Source organism: Arachis ipaensis, chromosome B5 (assembly GCF_059453495.1).
Source record: "Arachis ipaensis isolate K30076 ecotype BB chromosome B5, ASM5945349v1, whole genome shotgun sequence".
Lineage (NCBI taxonomy): Eukaryota > Viridiplantae > Streptophyta > Magnoliopsida > Fabales > Fabaceae > Arachis > Arachis ipaensis.
Genome location: NC_142440.1, coordinates 156,587,953 through 156,605,648, shown reverse-complemented (window position 1 = coordinate 156,605,648; position 17,696 = coordinate 156,587,953). Strand labels below are relative to the sequence as shown.

The window sequence follows — 17,696 nt, the reverse complement described above, 5'->3', positions numbered from 1 at the left end:
CGTAGTAATGTTTGATTTCTTAAAAGAAGAAAAAGTTGTTAAAGCACACTATAAAAATATCATGTAAAAATTTTTATTCTCTGTGATATATATTTTTTTATTATTTATTTTTTTTATCACCTATTATTTTATTGCATATTTAGAATTATTAATGTTATTTTTAAAATCAATTTCAATTTCTCTCAAATCAAATCTCTAACATCTCTCAATCACATTATTATCTATTAAATGCAATAATTCTCTGCAAAAATTATAAAAGTTAAATTAAAAATTTTTAACTTCTACTATACAACTTATATTTTACATATACACTATTAAAAATAAAAAATAAAATATAAACAAAAATTTAAAAATAATTTTTAAAAATAATTATTAACTCGTCATATTAAAATCAATAAATACGTATACATATGAATATTAAATAAAATAATTAAAATCATGACCTACTAGTATACATGAGATAATTTAAAGAATACAATAAGACATATAGTTTAAAATTTGATAATATTAATTATAAAAATTTATTAATTATAGACATCATAGGTATAAAATTATAAATATTATGAGTATAAATTATGGATGTTATTAATATAAAATTATGGATGTTATGTGTATGAATTTATGGATGTTATGAGTAAATTTATCAATTGAATAAATTAATTTAAAAATTTGACATTTTTTTAAATTCAATTATGATAAAATTTAAAAACATTTGTATTAACTTTATAGTTACTTATGCAATAACTAAAAAATAATACGTGTATGGATGTAATATCTAATAAACATGAATTTAATTTTTAGATATTAGTTGTATGTAATTATGGATGTTATGTATATGAACGTATGAATGTTATATGTATGAACATAGTAGTACAATATAATTATTAATACACATAAAAACACAAAAAAAAACCCGGTTTATTACCATACCTCATCAAAATTAGTGTGATTTTTCATATTCTCAAAGATTGGTTGACTGACAACAATCTCGTCGGGTGAGTCCGTCTGTTGTTCAAATTCTTCATCAGCACCTTCTACCATAAGTACCGTATTAAGGTCGAATTCAATTGCCATACTATTTGCAATGATAAAAATGATTTCTTGTAAAATTTCTTGGCCTATTCTAAATTTCTAATTGTGCTTGCAATAGTATTAAAGTTGTGAATTTTAAATGAAAATAATTGAATTAATGGAAACAAAACTATATTAGGGTAGCTTTTAAGTTTTGTATCTCCATTGAATGATGATAAATGACTTAACAAAAATAAAAAATCAATTACAATTAAATTATTTAATACAAATTATTATTACCGTTCTTTATAATTATTATTGTTGAGTTAAGAAATTAATTAAATTAATTTGATGATGACAAACATTATTTTATTGGACTAATTAACTAATTAATTTTTAATTGAATTTGATTAAGTGTTGCAGGACAAAGAAAAACAAAACAATAGCCAATTGGATGGAAAATAAAATCAAAGTTGGTGGGCTAGAAAGCAATAACAGCCCAAAGGAATCAAAGCAATGAAATCAAATGGGTTAAAGAAATCAAACAGGCTAAATGAATCATAACCGACACAAGCCCAAATTCATCTCTCAAGCCAATCCCTCCAATATGCTTCCAGTAAAGCAACATTCACTTTTTCTTCTTCGATCAGAACTTAAAGAAAGAGAGAGAAAGCTTAGTTCCTAAACTGTTCACCAAAAAAGAAAGAAAGAGAAGGATTAAGTAAGAAAAGGCAGATGTCAAATCACCCAAATCAAACCACATCAAGTTAAGATAGAAGATAAAGGTAACTCATTTCTTCTTGCATGCATCGTGTTTTCTTCTCCTCTTCTCCAACTCTCTGTCACTCTAAATTGGGATAAATAAAGAAAGTAATTTCTGCTAAGCTCTGCTGCAAATCTATAGTCAAAATTGTGTCTTAGGGACCAAGTGATATTTTAATGGCTCAGATCTGGTTTACCATTGAAAGACTGTTTTTCTTTGACTTTCGGTCAAGTAAGAGAAAGTCAAACTCAACTTTTAATTTGGGAATTAACTGGAAAAAGTGATATGGTAAGTTGGTAGCACACAACTCAAGAAGTTGACCTAGGAGAGAGCAACTCAACAACATACAAGGAGATACAAAAAAAGATTTTTCATCATTCAGAAGCTAAGGAGAGATAACCAGTGTTTTGAGGTTTATGTTCTGAGAAGAGTTCTCTGAAAAAGTTCATCAACTTGGACAGTGCTTCTTAGTCAAAGGAGCATTCCGCCAGAATGAGGAACTAAACCAGAGGCAAGAAAATCTGATTTATCACATAGTAAAGAGGCTGTTGAAACATTTATCTCCTTCATATTTTACAGATTGTAATTTTTTTTAATATTTATCTTTCTGTAATTTCTTGAGGTAAAAAGTAGCATGAGAGAGTTCAAGTGAAAGCCTAAGAGTGGAAAGAGGCAGAGCGATACACTTGAGTAAAAAGTCTAGAGTGATTTTAGATTTCTTTAGGTTGATTCTATGTCTTGTATCTTGTACCAATGAGGTACCCTTTTTTAGTTGGGTGAGCACTAAGAGTGAAGAGTTAGGTATTAGCATAACCAAGTCAAGTTAGGTTAGAACTTGAGAGTGAAAGGATTGTGTCAATATTGTGGAATTGGTGTATGTAATACTTTAACTGTAGTGGAAATTCCACCACTGTTGTGGTGGAGACTGGATGTAGGTTGCATTGCACAAGGCAACTGAACCAGGATACATGATGGTGTCAGCTTCTCTCTTCTTTGCTCTATTCTGTTTTCTGATATTTATAAGACAAAAATAAATTGTCTCATAAATTTTTCGCTGCTGAGTTCAAACAGATTCAGACTGAAAGTTTGTTTTAAAATGGTTATTTCATTAACTTTAAAAGAAGGTCATAGATTCAATCAACCCCCTTCTCTAAACCTTCTATAACCTTTAATTATTAGTTTTTATTGTATTCTTAAATATAAAAATTAAATCATAAACGAAAATATTAAGTATTAATTACAAGAATGCCTAATAGTAAGGAATATGATATTATAATTAATGTCATTAATAAATAGAGCTGATAAAAATATGATAAGTGAATTGATAGGAGAGTGGGATAAAAAATAAAACTGTTATTAAGTTATATAAATGAAGTAAATTATAGAAAGTTTTGGCTAATTATAGCTGAAAATTTTTTGTTACCAAATTTTTTTTATTATATCGGTTTTGTTATATAAATAATCACTGTTGTAAATAATGTGAATAATAGACTCTAGAATTGACCTAATAAAATAAAAAACACTCTACTCTCAAATTATCTCCTAAATTTTAACATTAGGATAACCATCTGCACACCTAGTGAATTAAACATTCAGCCATTATTAAAACTGTGTATGAGTAAATCGAATAAAAAAAAACCATCCAATTAAAAATAATAAACATATAATCATCTGCATACCTATTGAATTGAATATCCGACATATCCATTATTCACATTGTTTAGTATTCTCATTGTCTATCTATACTTTTCTATATTATAATAATATAAGAGACAAGGCAATAAAAACTATATATCAACGAATCTAGAAAATTCTATAAGAATAAACAGAATAGATAATTAATTTTTAATTAGTGAATATTAATTAATTTCAGTTATTATAAAATAATTTTTTATATTTTTAAAAAATTTAAAATTTATAATTAAGGTTAGGATTTATTACAAGTCTTATATCTATCAAATAAGTTCTTTAAATAATTATTTATAAGTGTTAGATATACTTTATTTATAAATTAATTTTTTAGAATTGAGTTAGATGCACTCAATTTCATCATTTCTAATATGATATTAGAGTCTATCCTCACCTTGCAAATATTCATATTTTAAATAATTATTTTTTGAGTGTAAAAAAAAGTATATTATAAATTATACATTTATTGAATATAAAATCTCTAAATAATTTATAAATATAAGACATCTCTCATTTTATAAGCCAATTATATATTGAAATTAAAAATTGAAAATTAAAAATTTAAGATAAAAAATAATTTTAAAAAGTTAATTTACAGCGACTAAAAGATCATTTCTGATGAAACTCATGTTGCAATCTTCTTTGGCAGTAATAGTGTTGCGAACCTCTATCATATCTGCCATAATTGATAGTATTCAAAGCAATAATAATGGAACAACAAGAAGTAAAGTCTGCAAAGTATAATTTCTTACAAGCTTCTTTTTAATTCATAGTATTCGAAGCATAACACGGTGTTAATCTACCATTAATTAATTAAATAGTGAAATACAATAATAGACCCTTATCTTTTCCAGCTTTAATTGCTGAGCGAACAACCATTCTCATTACATATGTACTTGCCTATATATAGATAGATGTATACTTAGCCTTCAACCGACGGCACAAAATTCTTCAATCAATGGCTAGCATTTGAGAGGAAACTTTCTCAACATTTGATTTTTAAATTGTCATTAAATTACTCATTTCAAAGTTTAATTAGATAAAAAAATTAATATAAATAATTATATTTTTAATATTTTTATTCAAGTAAAATTTTTTTTATGTTTATTTAATTTTTGTATTAGTTTTTTTTATTCGCTTTATACTATTTTTTTATTTAAAAAATTTGCCAATAATCGAACTCTAAATTTTTTAGAGAACTCTAATATCATATCATAAAACTATCATTCTCAAAAATTTAAATAAACAAAAAAAGACAACATAAATAATAATTATATCTCTTCACAAACATGGTATGGATGAAAAAAAAGTTATTTGTAATTCACTCACGATAATTAAAGATAGGGTTAGTTTGTGAACATAGCATTATGTTTTATTCTTTTAAAAATATAATTCTAGCAATAATTGATTTCTTAAAAGAATAAATCAAAGTGTTATATTGCTCTTGCAACAAAAGACAAAAACACTTAAACTATGTTAATGTTTATAGTCAAATTATTTTTTTAAAATGTTTAAATTAATAAAAAAAGGTATATAAATGATTATATATCTAATACGTTTGTTTAAATAATTTTTTTTATTTATTTAAATTTTTTGTATAGTATTTTTTTCTTTTTAATTTAGCTTATGCTAAATTTTTTTTTGTGGTCTAATAAATATTAAATTTTAGATTTTTCAATCATAAAATTTTGATATTATAATATTATTTCTTTTAAAATATTTAAATTATTAAAAAAAATATATAAATAATTATATTTCTAATAATATTAAACAAACATGAAAATAATCCAAAAAAGACCAAAATACTTAGCAAGCAATTACAACGTAATTTAAAGTCCCTAATATCAAAGGAATACCCATTAAACAAACGAGCCTTGATGCCAACCTCATGCTGATGGGGCATTCAACCAATTTTTGATGATATAGTTTAATTTATTTTTAATGTATATTTATATTTTAATATATATTTTATATTAATAATTTATTTTAGTAACTATTTTAATATACACATAGTATAATCACATAATAAACACACTCAATGTCTCAGCTCCGTAAACAAAATAAGAAAAAGCTAAAAGTATTGCCATCCACACAAGCATCTTAGTAACTTGGCAACTTGCCAACAAAATTGAAGTTAGAGATAGGTTAACAAAATTTATGTGCGTGCTTTACACATGACGATTCTTAACCCAAAAAAAAAAAAAAAAAAAAAAAATCTAAACTCAAACTTATTCGTATAAATATTAGAATTACTTTAAAACTTTTCAAAATTTAAAAAAAAAAAAAAAAAATTTTACCTTAAAATAAACGTATCTAAGATGTTGGTGGTACTTAAGAACAATTCCAATATTCACTTGTTAAAAAGCTCAATCAATCATAGTTGATTGCCATGTGACAACCACATGAAGATAGCCTTCTCGATCATAGTAAGTCCTCTTTTTTCCCCTCTCGTTTAATTTGTCTTATAAACCCTACTTTATTAATCATTGCTCTCTTTCAATATATCTTATTCAATAATAATAAATACATGCATGTGACAACTTAATATCCAAGTTAATAACATAAAAAAATAATTAGAAATATCACAATAATGTATTGCTTAGGTTATTTATCAATATGGGTATTGCTCATAGTATTTACGTTTTTACACATTTTAGATACACAAGATAAAAGATTAATAAGTTTAAAAATGGGATATTATACACCTAAGATGTGTAACACTTTTAAATATATATATATATATATATATATATATATATATATATGTATATATATATATATATATATCTTGAGTTATAAAGGAAAACAAAAAAAAATCATCTAATTAATTTCATGATACAATTTGATACAATTTGATTTGATTTGATTTTTCTATTTCATCTAATTTTATTCAAATAATTTAAATTTTTAAAAAATACAAATTTTTTAATTTAAAATTTTGATTAATATAATTTAAATTAACGATTTAATTCAATTTAATACAAATAAATATACTCATATTATTATATTTATATGATTAATTATGTTTATATATTCGATTTAAAAAAAACTAACAATTTAAAGTTTTAAAATTAAAAATTAATAATTTAAAATTTTAAATGCATTCAAGATATGTGCAAAACTAACTTAAGATTTGATATATTGATATAATGTTTTAGATTAAATTGTGTTGGTTTGATTTTTATTTCATCCAATTTTATTTAAATAATTTAAAATTTAGATAAATATAATTTAAATTAACAATTTAATTCAACCAAATACAAATAAATATAGTCGTATTATTATAGTTGTACGGTTAATTATATTTTTGTATTCAAATTTGAAAAAAATAATAATTTAAAATTTTTAAATTAAGAAATTAAAAATTTTAAATTTTAAATGCATTCAAAATATGTGTAAAACCAACTCAAGACTTGAGATGTCGATATAATATTCCGGATCGTATTGTATTGTGTTGGTTTGATTTTTTTTTTTTCATTTCATCTAATTTTATTTAAAATTTAAAATGATAAAATTTTTAATTTAAATTTTAGATGAATGAGATGAATATTTTCTGACTTAACATATTCCAAAGTACACCCGGATATATTTTTTAAGGTGTTATACATATCGATTGCACAATTTTCGATTTCTATATTTATTTATCTTTTATTTTGTGTATTTTAGATATGTAATAAGTGTAAAAACATAAATATTTTATATGTTGCACATTTCAATAAATAAAGTATTTAAATAAAAAATCTTAAAATTAAGAGCGGAAGTAAATTAAAACCCTAAGAAATTATAGGATGATAGATGAAGATGGAGATATATAGAGATTTTAAATTTGTTAGCAAAGGCCATGTAGGGGAAATGCTAATTTTTTTTATATTGGAGGAACGAGTGAGTTGTGCTTGGTTATGATATATACAGGTGTGGAACAGAGAGAAATTGGACCGTTCGAATTTTTTGTTAAAAAATTTGTTGATCACAAATTGGACCGTCCGATTAGTTTTTGTTTTTTTTTTTTTTATTTAACATGAAATCGGACCCTCCGTTTACATTTTTTGGTTTTTTTTTTAAATGAAAACGGACCTTCCGTTAACAATTTTTATTTTTTTTAATTTTTTCTTTAAAACAAAATGGACCCTCCGTTTTTAGTTTTTTTTTTTTAAATCAAAACGGACCGTCCGAGTTTTGTAAAAAATTAGTTTTTTGTAGATCTCTTCTAATCGGACCGTCCGAGTTCCTTACTCTAAATCGCTCGGTCCGATTTCAGCCTCCTAACACCACATGCGGAAAAAGTACCCCTATTTTTCATAATGCTGTTACACCCCACATCTTTCTCCATATTAAAAATAAAAGGCTTAGGGAAAAAGATAGTAAAAGAGAGAGGGGGGGGGGGGGGAAGCAGAACATTTATTCCAAAAATGTTTCACCTAACCTCAAATGTTGCAGAAACCTCATCAACACACTCATCTAATAATCTGAGTCTCACTTTGGAGACGTACCAATCCAAAACTGTAAAACACTGCTATACACTCTGAACCCTTCTGCTGCTGCTGTAGTGTTTGCAATTCGAGGATTTTGATTTGATGAATGAAACACTCATCACAGCACGCAGCAGCAGCAACAGCCGCCAATTCCAGCCTCCAATGTCTCATCTCCTCTCTCTCCAGCCCCTACGCCATTAATTATACCTCTCTACCATCCCCATCTTCACAAGGTATCAATCAATAACACTCTCAAATTATAAAGAATAAATAATTTAATTTATTAAGGCTCTTAAACCTTGTTTTTTACATTCTCACACCCCAATGCCAAAAAAAGTACACAAAACCCTGACTTGTTAGAAACTGCAATCCAACAACTACCATGGTTATCAGTTATCACTTCCTTACATTTGATCAGGATAATTTAAACTTTTTCTTAATAGTTCTTATTAATTATTTGTTAAATTTTAAAGGGATGAAAAATATGATTTTTCTGATTTAATGGCAGCAGAAAGTATATATTAGTAAATATTCTATTTTTTTATATTAATCATCTATTCTTCACACAGGGAAAGTAATGTTTGAATGAAAATATTCACATCATACTATCATAGGAAGATTATTAAGAAGCTTTATAAACAGTATAGTCTAATATGTCTCTTTTTATATAAATGAAGAATTAATAAGTCAACAAAAGAATTTATAAGAAATAATTTCTCTCTGAAAATTTTAATTAGCAAGTAGCAACTATAATAGGCAGTTACCTAAATTAATAACTACAAAATATAAAAGCAGAAGAAATCATCTCTAAAAGGAATTATTCTTATGATGATGGGTGGGTAAAGTTTATCAATGTGAATAGAACACTATTTTACACATAGATGAAAATGCTATCATTATAGAGTATTTGTAAAACTTAGCTTGGACTCTCAAAATTCATAACCTTTTCATGAGTGTATATATAATAGTAATAAAAAAAATTCAAATTTGTATTATCACACAATAAATTATGACACTCTTTATTCTTATTGAAGTACACAAATGATTATGTGGGTTGAGACTTGGATGGCTGGCCTCACAATTAAGCTCAATTAATGATAAGATAAAACAAATTAAGTTACCTTACATTTGTACAACATAAATAAAAAATTTAAGAACTTATAAAAATATTATAATATATAATTTAAAATTAATAAAACAGCATCAATACAAAGATGTATTATATACATCTATATAAATTGAACTATCAAATATCATATAATTTAACATTAATAACTTAACTAAAATTATGCAATGAAAAGCACAACTATTATGGGCTAATTCTAGCGACTACATATATATAAAATAAAGTAAAAATTAATTGTAAAAAATAATGAAGAACCGCAATAGATTATTAAATAATCCGAAAAATCATGCATCATTAAAAATGAATAAAAATGATATTATTATTTTTAAAAAATAAAACACAAACTATCCTAATGTTTAAAAAAAAGAAGAAGAAAAAACAATGAAAAATAGATGCATAATAACAAAGAAGAATAGAAGTGAGTTGATGAGTGAAAATGAACGAATCACATCAAATGAGCGGCAGGAGGAGGCGGTTGGTGGTGAGAGAGAGACGACTGAAGCTGAAGCAGGTGGTGATAACAGTCAGCCGCCGTAGGGCGATGCTCGGGATTATTCTCCATACACATCCTCTCCAACTCCTTCACCATTTTGGGAACCACCAAACCGCAGGTCCTTATCAACCACCCAACCCCCCACACATCAACTTTAACGGAATGCAAACCTCTTTCCATTTCCGGCGCCCACTCCCCCTCCCTCCCAACTCTCACGCGCCTGTTCAGCTCCGGAGCCCCACTCGCCTCCTCAAACCCACACACAAACCACTCACTCTCCCTCTCCCTACTATCACTCCTCCTCATCACTTTCTCCCATCCCAAATCCCTATGCATAAACGACAAGTCGTGCAGCGCCACCAGCGCTTTCGTCACGCACTTCAACGCCTCAACTAACTCCTCGCAGTTTGAAGGCTTCGTTCTGCAACCTCTCGGCTTGAACACTAAACTCATGTCGTTTTCGCAACACTGAACCAGAGTCTCCGCGTGAGGGATTCGGTGTTTCAAGATCTCGTAAACCTCCTTCGCCGCCAGCCATTTTCTCTTATCGGAGAACATTCTAGTGCATGTGTTCGGCGTCATCTCCGTTACGACGCCGTTTCCGTGGTCAAATCTCTCGAAATCGCTGTACGTGAAGATCCCGAGTCCCTTGCTGTTGTTACAGATCTTGCTCAGTAACGGTAACAGTGTAGCGATTCTGAAACACGGAACCAAAGCTTTGATTCGTTCTGTAGGTGTAGTTAGGTTAAGTTGTTGTAGATCCGTTCGTACGATTCTCGTTTCTCCTTGGTCTGATTGCGTTGACCTACTTAGCGCGCAGAGTGTTACCTTGGTTCCAATGGCGTAGTAGCCGAGAATGTAAGGTAGATCCGCGTAGGTCCACAGAAGCTTCTCAACAATGGTGGAAGACGGATCTTGTTGTCCCTCTCGTAGTTGATCGGTTTCTTCCCCTCGCCATAAGCAATAGTTGTTAACGAAACCAGTAACGTTGGGCCATTGATCTTGCAATGCAGTAGAAGTAGTATGTGTTGGCTTTCTGATTAGAATGAAATCTTGGTTACAGAAGAAGGAAAGAATTGAGTTAATGCAATGGTCCCAAAGGGGAATGAAGGAGTCTCTAGAAGATGGGAGAATGGTAGGGTTGTTGGATCTGATGAGAGGGGAAACGACGTCGTAGAGGAAGGTTCTAGAATCCAAGAAAGGCGGGTGAGTTGAAGGAGTGAAGAAGAGGTCTTTGGAAGGTGGTAAGTCGTCGTAAACCTGTTTACGGAGTGGGAAGCGTAAGTCTTGTGGAGGTGGCTCTTGCAAGTAGCGTTTCAATTCGAATAAGGTTGGAAGTGAGTGTTGTTGTAGTGATGACATTATTCTCTGTTGCAAACATTCCATGTAGTATTCACTTGGGTCCCTAAACTCTACTGTTGTTGTAGTATTCGCTGCTGCATCACCAACCCAAACCATATTCAACTATTATTCTCTCTCTATATATATACTCTCTACCTTAATGGAATACATACTATAAGTGCATGTTAAGTCAATCACTTATTGTACTTATCTAAATAGGATTGTGTTATGCTGATGCATCATCAATTCCATCTTCAATTTCAATATTCAATCTGTTACTATAAATTTTGAGAAAAATATACTTATCCTACCTTTTAGTGCATGTTTAAATGTACATTTTGTTTTTTTAGAACTAGTTTATATTTTTTTTATTTGATTTTTTAATTAAATTCATTTTATTTACAAAAAGAGAAGATATGACACAGGTTCACAAAACTTACATAGACTTCTGATTTCTCATTCAATAATAGACTAGAATAAGTAAAAAAACTTCATCAAGATTTTGAATGTAAACTATTTTGAATGTAAAAGAATAACATGCATGTGTGTCCTCTATATCCTTTTTACTGTATATATTGAATATACTTTTAGTTAGAGAAAATATAAGAGATATGAAATACTCAATTGAACAATAATTAATAATTAAAAAAGAATGTATTTAGAAATGAATATTACAAAACATTTTTTAAAGAATAATAAACTTATCCCAAAAAAAAAGGTTTTCTTGTCCCAGTTGTTCATCATCACATCAAATGAGAAATTAGAAAGACTAATGAAAAGAAATAGGGTCAAAAACAAAAAGTATATACTAAAATAAAAAAAAAAAAACTCACATCTTATGGAAGGTGATTTGGATGGAAATTGAAGTCTTTCGTTAAAACCTGTATGTTGATGATGCATTATTGAAACATCATAGAACAAATCAAAATGATTAGTTATTAAGGTTGTTAATTACCAGAAGAAGGAGGTGATGAAGCAGAAGACGATTTTCTTCTCCCAAAAACTTTGACTTGCTGACCCGAAACAAATCTATCAACCGAATAACCTCTTAGGGGACCATCTTCGAAGGACTCCATGAGACATGGAACCATGGATTCATCGAAGTAAGTGAGTTCATCAGCATTCAAAAAGCTTGAAGCTTGAACCCTCACTCTCCCTCTATGAACTTCACCTTCTTCAGCCCAAAGGCTCACACATTCCTCCCATGTCATCCTTATCTTCCCAATTCTTCTCAGCTCTCTGGAAGATGAAGAAGACGAAGTCCCTTGAATGTCCAATAAATTATGCTGATGAGGGTCCAACCCTAATAAGCTACCTCTGTTGGGACCATGAAAGAAAGCTTCATTACCACCCAATTGCTTTGTTGTCCTGGCTGCAAAAGAAGAATGACACAAAGTGAGATATGGGTTGTTAGAAAGTTTAAAACTTTGCTTTCGTTTTCATCATCTTCCAAACAAAATCCCCTTGTAAAAGCACACATTCTTTTCTAGAAGGATGAGAAGAAAGAACAGTAGTGGTGGTTGTAGCAGTCAGAGAATCACAGTGAATATTACGTGCCCTTCAACTGTTTGTAAGTATTCCTAAACCACTGTTCATTCCATAAAAGGGAACAAAAATTAAACAAAAAAAATAAATAGTAGAACAGAAAGAAAACCTTGGGAGAATTATTCAACTGCTGCATTGAAAGTTCATTTTATTATTATTATTTTTATCATCATTATTATTATTATTGTTGTTATTATTATTATTATTGTTATGAACATATATTTTCGTTTCCCATTTCAATAATACAAAGAAGATTTAATTTTTGATAGCTTTTTACTGTGCAAACCTGAGAGAGGAAGATCATCATCCTTGTAAGGCCTAGGTGGAGGCAGTGGCAGAGGTCTCACTGTAGCAACAGCAGCATGTGATGCTGTCCTACCATCATCTACACCTCTGCCGCCACCATGAGAGGAGGACCTCATTCTGGACCCCATGAACTGTGAAAGCTCCTCAAAAACCTCCTCATCAAAGGAAGCTGGCAACCTATGAAGCTTCCTCTCATATGGTGAGAGCCTAAAGTAGCTCTTTCCAACTTGTTCTCTCTCACCACCTCTCTCCCATTCATACACTTTCCTGAATTCACCTAACATGTTATCCCATTTGGTCCCTGCTGTCTTAGCATCTCTGCTGACCCCATGCCTCTGAAGAAACTCAGCTACTTCTCTATCTTTGTCAGCCCTAGTTTTCCCTCTACTCATTCCTCCCAATTCTTGCTGTTGTTCTGTTCTTGAAGATGAACCTTCAGAGCCACCACCTTGGTACTGTGCTTTCCATGCCCTTGCAAGCCATAGCATCTCATTAGGCTTCCAAACTGGACTCACATACTTCCCTTTTCTTAGTTGCTGGTGATGAAGTTGCTGTGGTGGTTGTTCTCCTTCTGATGTTGGCTTGCTCCCTTCATGGCCAGAACCACCTGAGAGCAAAGGCATAGGTGAGTGACTTGGAGATGATGCTGTGTCTGATGAAGATGATGCAGCCGCTGCTGCTGCAGCAGCAGCATATGTTTGTAAGGGTTGTGGTGGATTTGCTGATGGTGAAGGGCTTGATTCGCTTGGGAGCATGGCCGCCATTTGTTTCTGATGCTGCTGTGAGGATGGTGATGGAAGAAGCTTCCATTGTCCAGTATACCTTGGCCTCTTTGAGGTAACATTCAGTGCCTCAAATTGTTGCTGCTCAAAGGGTGAAGAACTTGCACCACTTGAGACATAGAGAGGGCTTGATGAGATGAATGGAGTTGCTCCACTCACAACAACAACTGGTGACTGTTGCTGTTGGTGATGGATTGTCCTTGTTTCTGATATTGGTTCCTCAGCAGAAGCTTGTGGTAGGGATTTTGGAGAAGATGAAATCTGCTGCTGCTGCTGCTGTTGCTGCTGCTGCTGTTTAGGGTGGTGAGATTGTTGTGGTTGTTTCTTGGATGAGTCTCCCTTGTCACCCATTATAGTCAAATGGGCCCAGCTAAAAAATTAAAAAAAAAACAAGTCTTTGTTTTTTTTCTTGGGAGAATGGAATGGAATGGAATGGAGGAAGAGAATTAGATGAGGAAGGAACCAGAAGAAGAAGAAGGAGGAAGCATTGTTGGAGTTGAACTAGCTAGGTAGAATGGAAATGAAGTGTGGGTTATTGATTTGATTGAGGGAAGAGGTTTTGTACTTGTAGTTGTGATAGCAATTGTTGTTTGTCTGAAAAGGGTTTTGAATGGGGGTAAAATGTAAATGTAAAATGTTGATGTTGTTATTGTTATTGGTGGCATGATCTTGAAAAGGGAAAGTCACAAAGAGAAGAGGATCACAGCAAGCAAAAGCAAACATCCGAAACGATGAAAAGTAGCAACAGAAAGGAGAAAATACTAAAAAGTCAAGAGAGTGTGTGGGAACTGCCCTGAATGAGACTCTTCACTTTGTTTTAATTTCTTTTTCTTCTTATTATTATTATTTTAATTATTGTTTTTCTTGCAACTTCATTTATTGTTTTTAATTAATTAATTTGAATGAAGGCACCAGCACCGTTGTTATTTTGCTCTTTGATGTGTCATATTGACAAGTTGGGAAGAGGCAGAAACAGAAGAAAAAGTGAAAAGAGATATAGAGAGAGAGAGAGGTGTAAGTGCATGATTAGAGAGGGGTGTCATGATTGTACTGCTTCTGAAAAACGCGGCTCTAAACAATTTTAACACATCTTCCTTCAATTTTATTATAGCTTCTTAATTTTTTATAATAAAAATAATTAAACTTTTATTAAATTTAATTATTAATAAACTTTTAACTTTTGTAAAAAAACTCTTCCTGCCAAGTTTATATATTTTCTTTTTATAAAAATTTTATTTATAATTAATTGAATTTAATAAATAATTTCATTATTTTAGCAATAAATAAAAATTCAATTACTTATTTATCATTTTTTATTCATAATCTATATTAAAGAAACTTGTTAAAATTATAAGAATAATTTTTTTTACTAAATGTATTAAAATTCATTTTATTGCATCATTTTTTTTTATATTTTTAACAAACACGTTTAGAAATTTTATTAATAAAATAGTTCATTTAATGCTGTATGTATATGTGTGCTTAACTGATTATGTTGTTTGGGAATTTAAGAAATGAATAATAGAAAAGAGAAAGAGAAAAAGACAGAAGTTCCCGCGCAGAGTGAGGGAGTGAAGAACTGAGAGTGTGTGTTTTTGTGTTGGGGAAAGATCAAAGATGGTTTGGAAATGGTGTTGGTTGTGTTTGATTGTTTTTTGGACCTTCTTTCAGAGATGGAGACTCTTCGAAATTATTCATGCCTCTGCTCTAAAACCAGACTTCCCTTATTATTATAACATTTTTTTTGGATCTCTCCTCACATCATTAATTCCTTTTTTTTCTTTTAATATAATCTGTTCTCATTAATTATGTACTCATTTCATTTTTTTTAGTTATAAAAAAAGCAGCAACACTTAAAAATAATTTAAATCTATATTTTTATTGGTTAAATATATTAATTAATAATATTTACTATTTATACGAATTCTTTTTAACTTATGCAAATGGATCCTCCTTTTTACATATATAAAACATAAGTATTTTTCAACCAATAAAAAAATATCAAACATATTATAATTATATCTTTTATAATAAATACACTAGTATTTTTTTAACAATTAAATATATATTTTTATTTTATTAATTAAAAATAATTGAAATACACAATTAATTAATAACAATCGTATTTTTACATAAATGTCAATAATATTTGTTATTTTCAAAAAATATAATATATATGAACTAATAATGAATAGATGACATACATACCAAGTGGAATAATAAAAGAGTGTATCAACTCGTACCACATCCAATAAGTAGAATTGGGAAATTTATTTTCTTAACTATCATTTTTTTCTATGCTTTATCTTCTCATCTATTTTTGTTGGCCTTGGCAAGTTTTCTGCCTCATTTCTACTTTTAGGTTTTTCTTAATTTGCAAGCAAGTGCTGCTTCCTTTGTCCATTTTTGGTATCATTTTGGTCTCCTCTTTAATTTCCTCGTTATATTATGATGATGAGTAACAGCTTCACCCTGCTTGGTAAATTAAAATACATATATATGAATTTATATTTGATGTTTTTTTTTTCTTGCATTTTAACTCATGAGTTATATATTCTTTTTTCAATTTCCGTAGATAAACAGAAAGAATAAATAAGTATATGTGTTCATTCAATTAGTGCAGGAGCTGACCTTTTATTTTTCTAGTTTCTACAAAAATAAAGTATGTGTTGAATTAGGATAGGTATGTTATCAATGATGCTAGATAAAAGTACCAAGGGGGAGCATAGGGGCCTATCTAGCATTAGAAAATAATAATATAACCCCATAATCAAATCTTGTGATCAAGAAGATATATAGCTAAAGTATTTATGTACCACCTAATTCCGGCTAAAAAATTTTACTACGAAAGATGAATGTGTGTAATACAATTCTGTTGGTGGTACATGTATTTTTATTTTGATATGAGATTCAGTAATCGGACTGTTCGATTATTTTGTAAGTTAGTTTTTAAAATTTTGTTAATATCAAATCGGAGGGTCCAATTTGTTTGTTTTAATTTTTTTTAAAAAAAATCAAAAATCGGAGGGTCCAATTTTTATTCCCAAACAAATCGGAGAGTCTGATTTCCACATTTTAAACAAAAAAGTTTCACATTTAAGAATAACATCCTTATCCATCTATAATCCTAAAAAACTCCATTTCCACCCCAATATCAAAAATAATTTCCGCCTAATTCCTTGTATTAGATAAAATGATTGATGAGTTAAATATTTTTTAAGAGAATTTGCATTTTTTAACAAGCATTGCTCTAATAACTAATAAAGACCATAGGGCATAAAAAACATGGAGTATTTTTATGGCAGTAATTTTTTTTTTTTTTTTACCCAAAAGAGGGTTTGAGAGAAATTGCATAGCAACTAATAATCATTTATAAGTTTGGTGTTGTTTTCATACGAAATTAAATTTCTTCTGTTTCAAAAAAACTTATCGTCATATAGTAGACTTGGTCAAAAGTACGTACTAATAAATAGTGTAATTATTTCTATGATTAGGCCGGTTATTAGGTTTTATCATAACGATAATAATTATTTTTGAAAATACAATCATGATCACATTTAGGGGTGGCAATATGTACCATACCCATGGGTACCTAATCCGATTCCATCCGATCGGGTAGGGTTGCTAACCCGATTCGCAACGGATAGGGTATAGTGCGGGTAGGATTCTCGTACGGGTCGGGTTGAGTGCGGGTTGAGCATCAACCCTACCCGATCAACCCGCACTCTATATATGTTTATGTTATATACTTATATAAAAATATGTTTTAAGTGGATGTTAAATTAAAGACCTCTCACTAAATGCAAAAGATCCTTAACCATTAAAAGAAAATCATTAATTGATAATTTAATATTTTTTTACATAAAAATAAGTTCTATTTTAAATTATCATCAAGTTATATAATAATGTTGTGTATTTTTTGTAACCCGCAGATAGGGTCGGGTAGCCGCGGGTTAAGAGCGGGTAGAATTAGTGTTGGGATATTCCCAACCCGTGAATAGGATAGGGTTGAGTTTATATAAAAATCTCAACCCACGGGTAGAGTTAGGATTGGATCCAAGCCCTACCCTATCCTACCCATTGTCACCCCCTAATCACATTGCAGAAGTTTTTCATATCACAGTTTTTTCTTTAACTCAGATATTTTTTAATAATAATAAATTTTTTT

General features: G+C 29.6%; 1 protein-coding gene across 1 annotated transcript; it reads right to left on the bottom strand.

Moving 5' to 3' along the window:
• Positions 1-9,487: 9,487 nt before the first annotated feature.
• LOC107641494 (Protein kinase superfamily protein) lies at positions 9,488-13,879 on the bottom strand. The gene is made up of 4 exons (XM_088488765.1): positions 12,727-13,879; positions 11,851-12,267; positions 11,729-11,776; positions 9,488-10,990 (listed from the first exon to the last, which is right to left on the bottom strand). Exons 1-4 carry the CDS (start codon positions 13,877-13,879, stop codon positions 9,507-9,509), a joined length of 3,102 nt encoding a protein of 1,033 aa, XP_088344891.1. The 3' UTR covers positions 9,488-9,506.
• Positions 13,880-17,696: the final 3,817 nt, after the last annotated feature.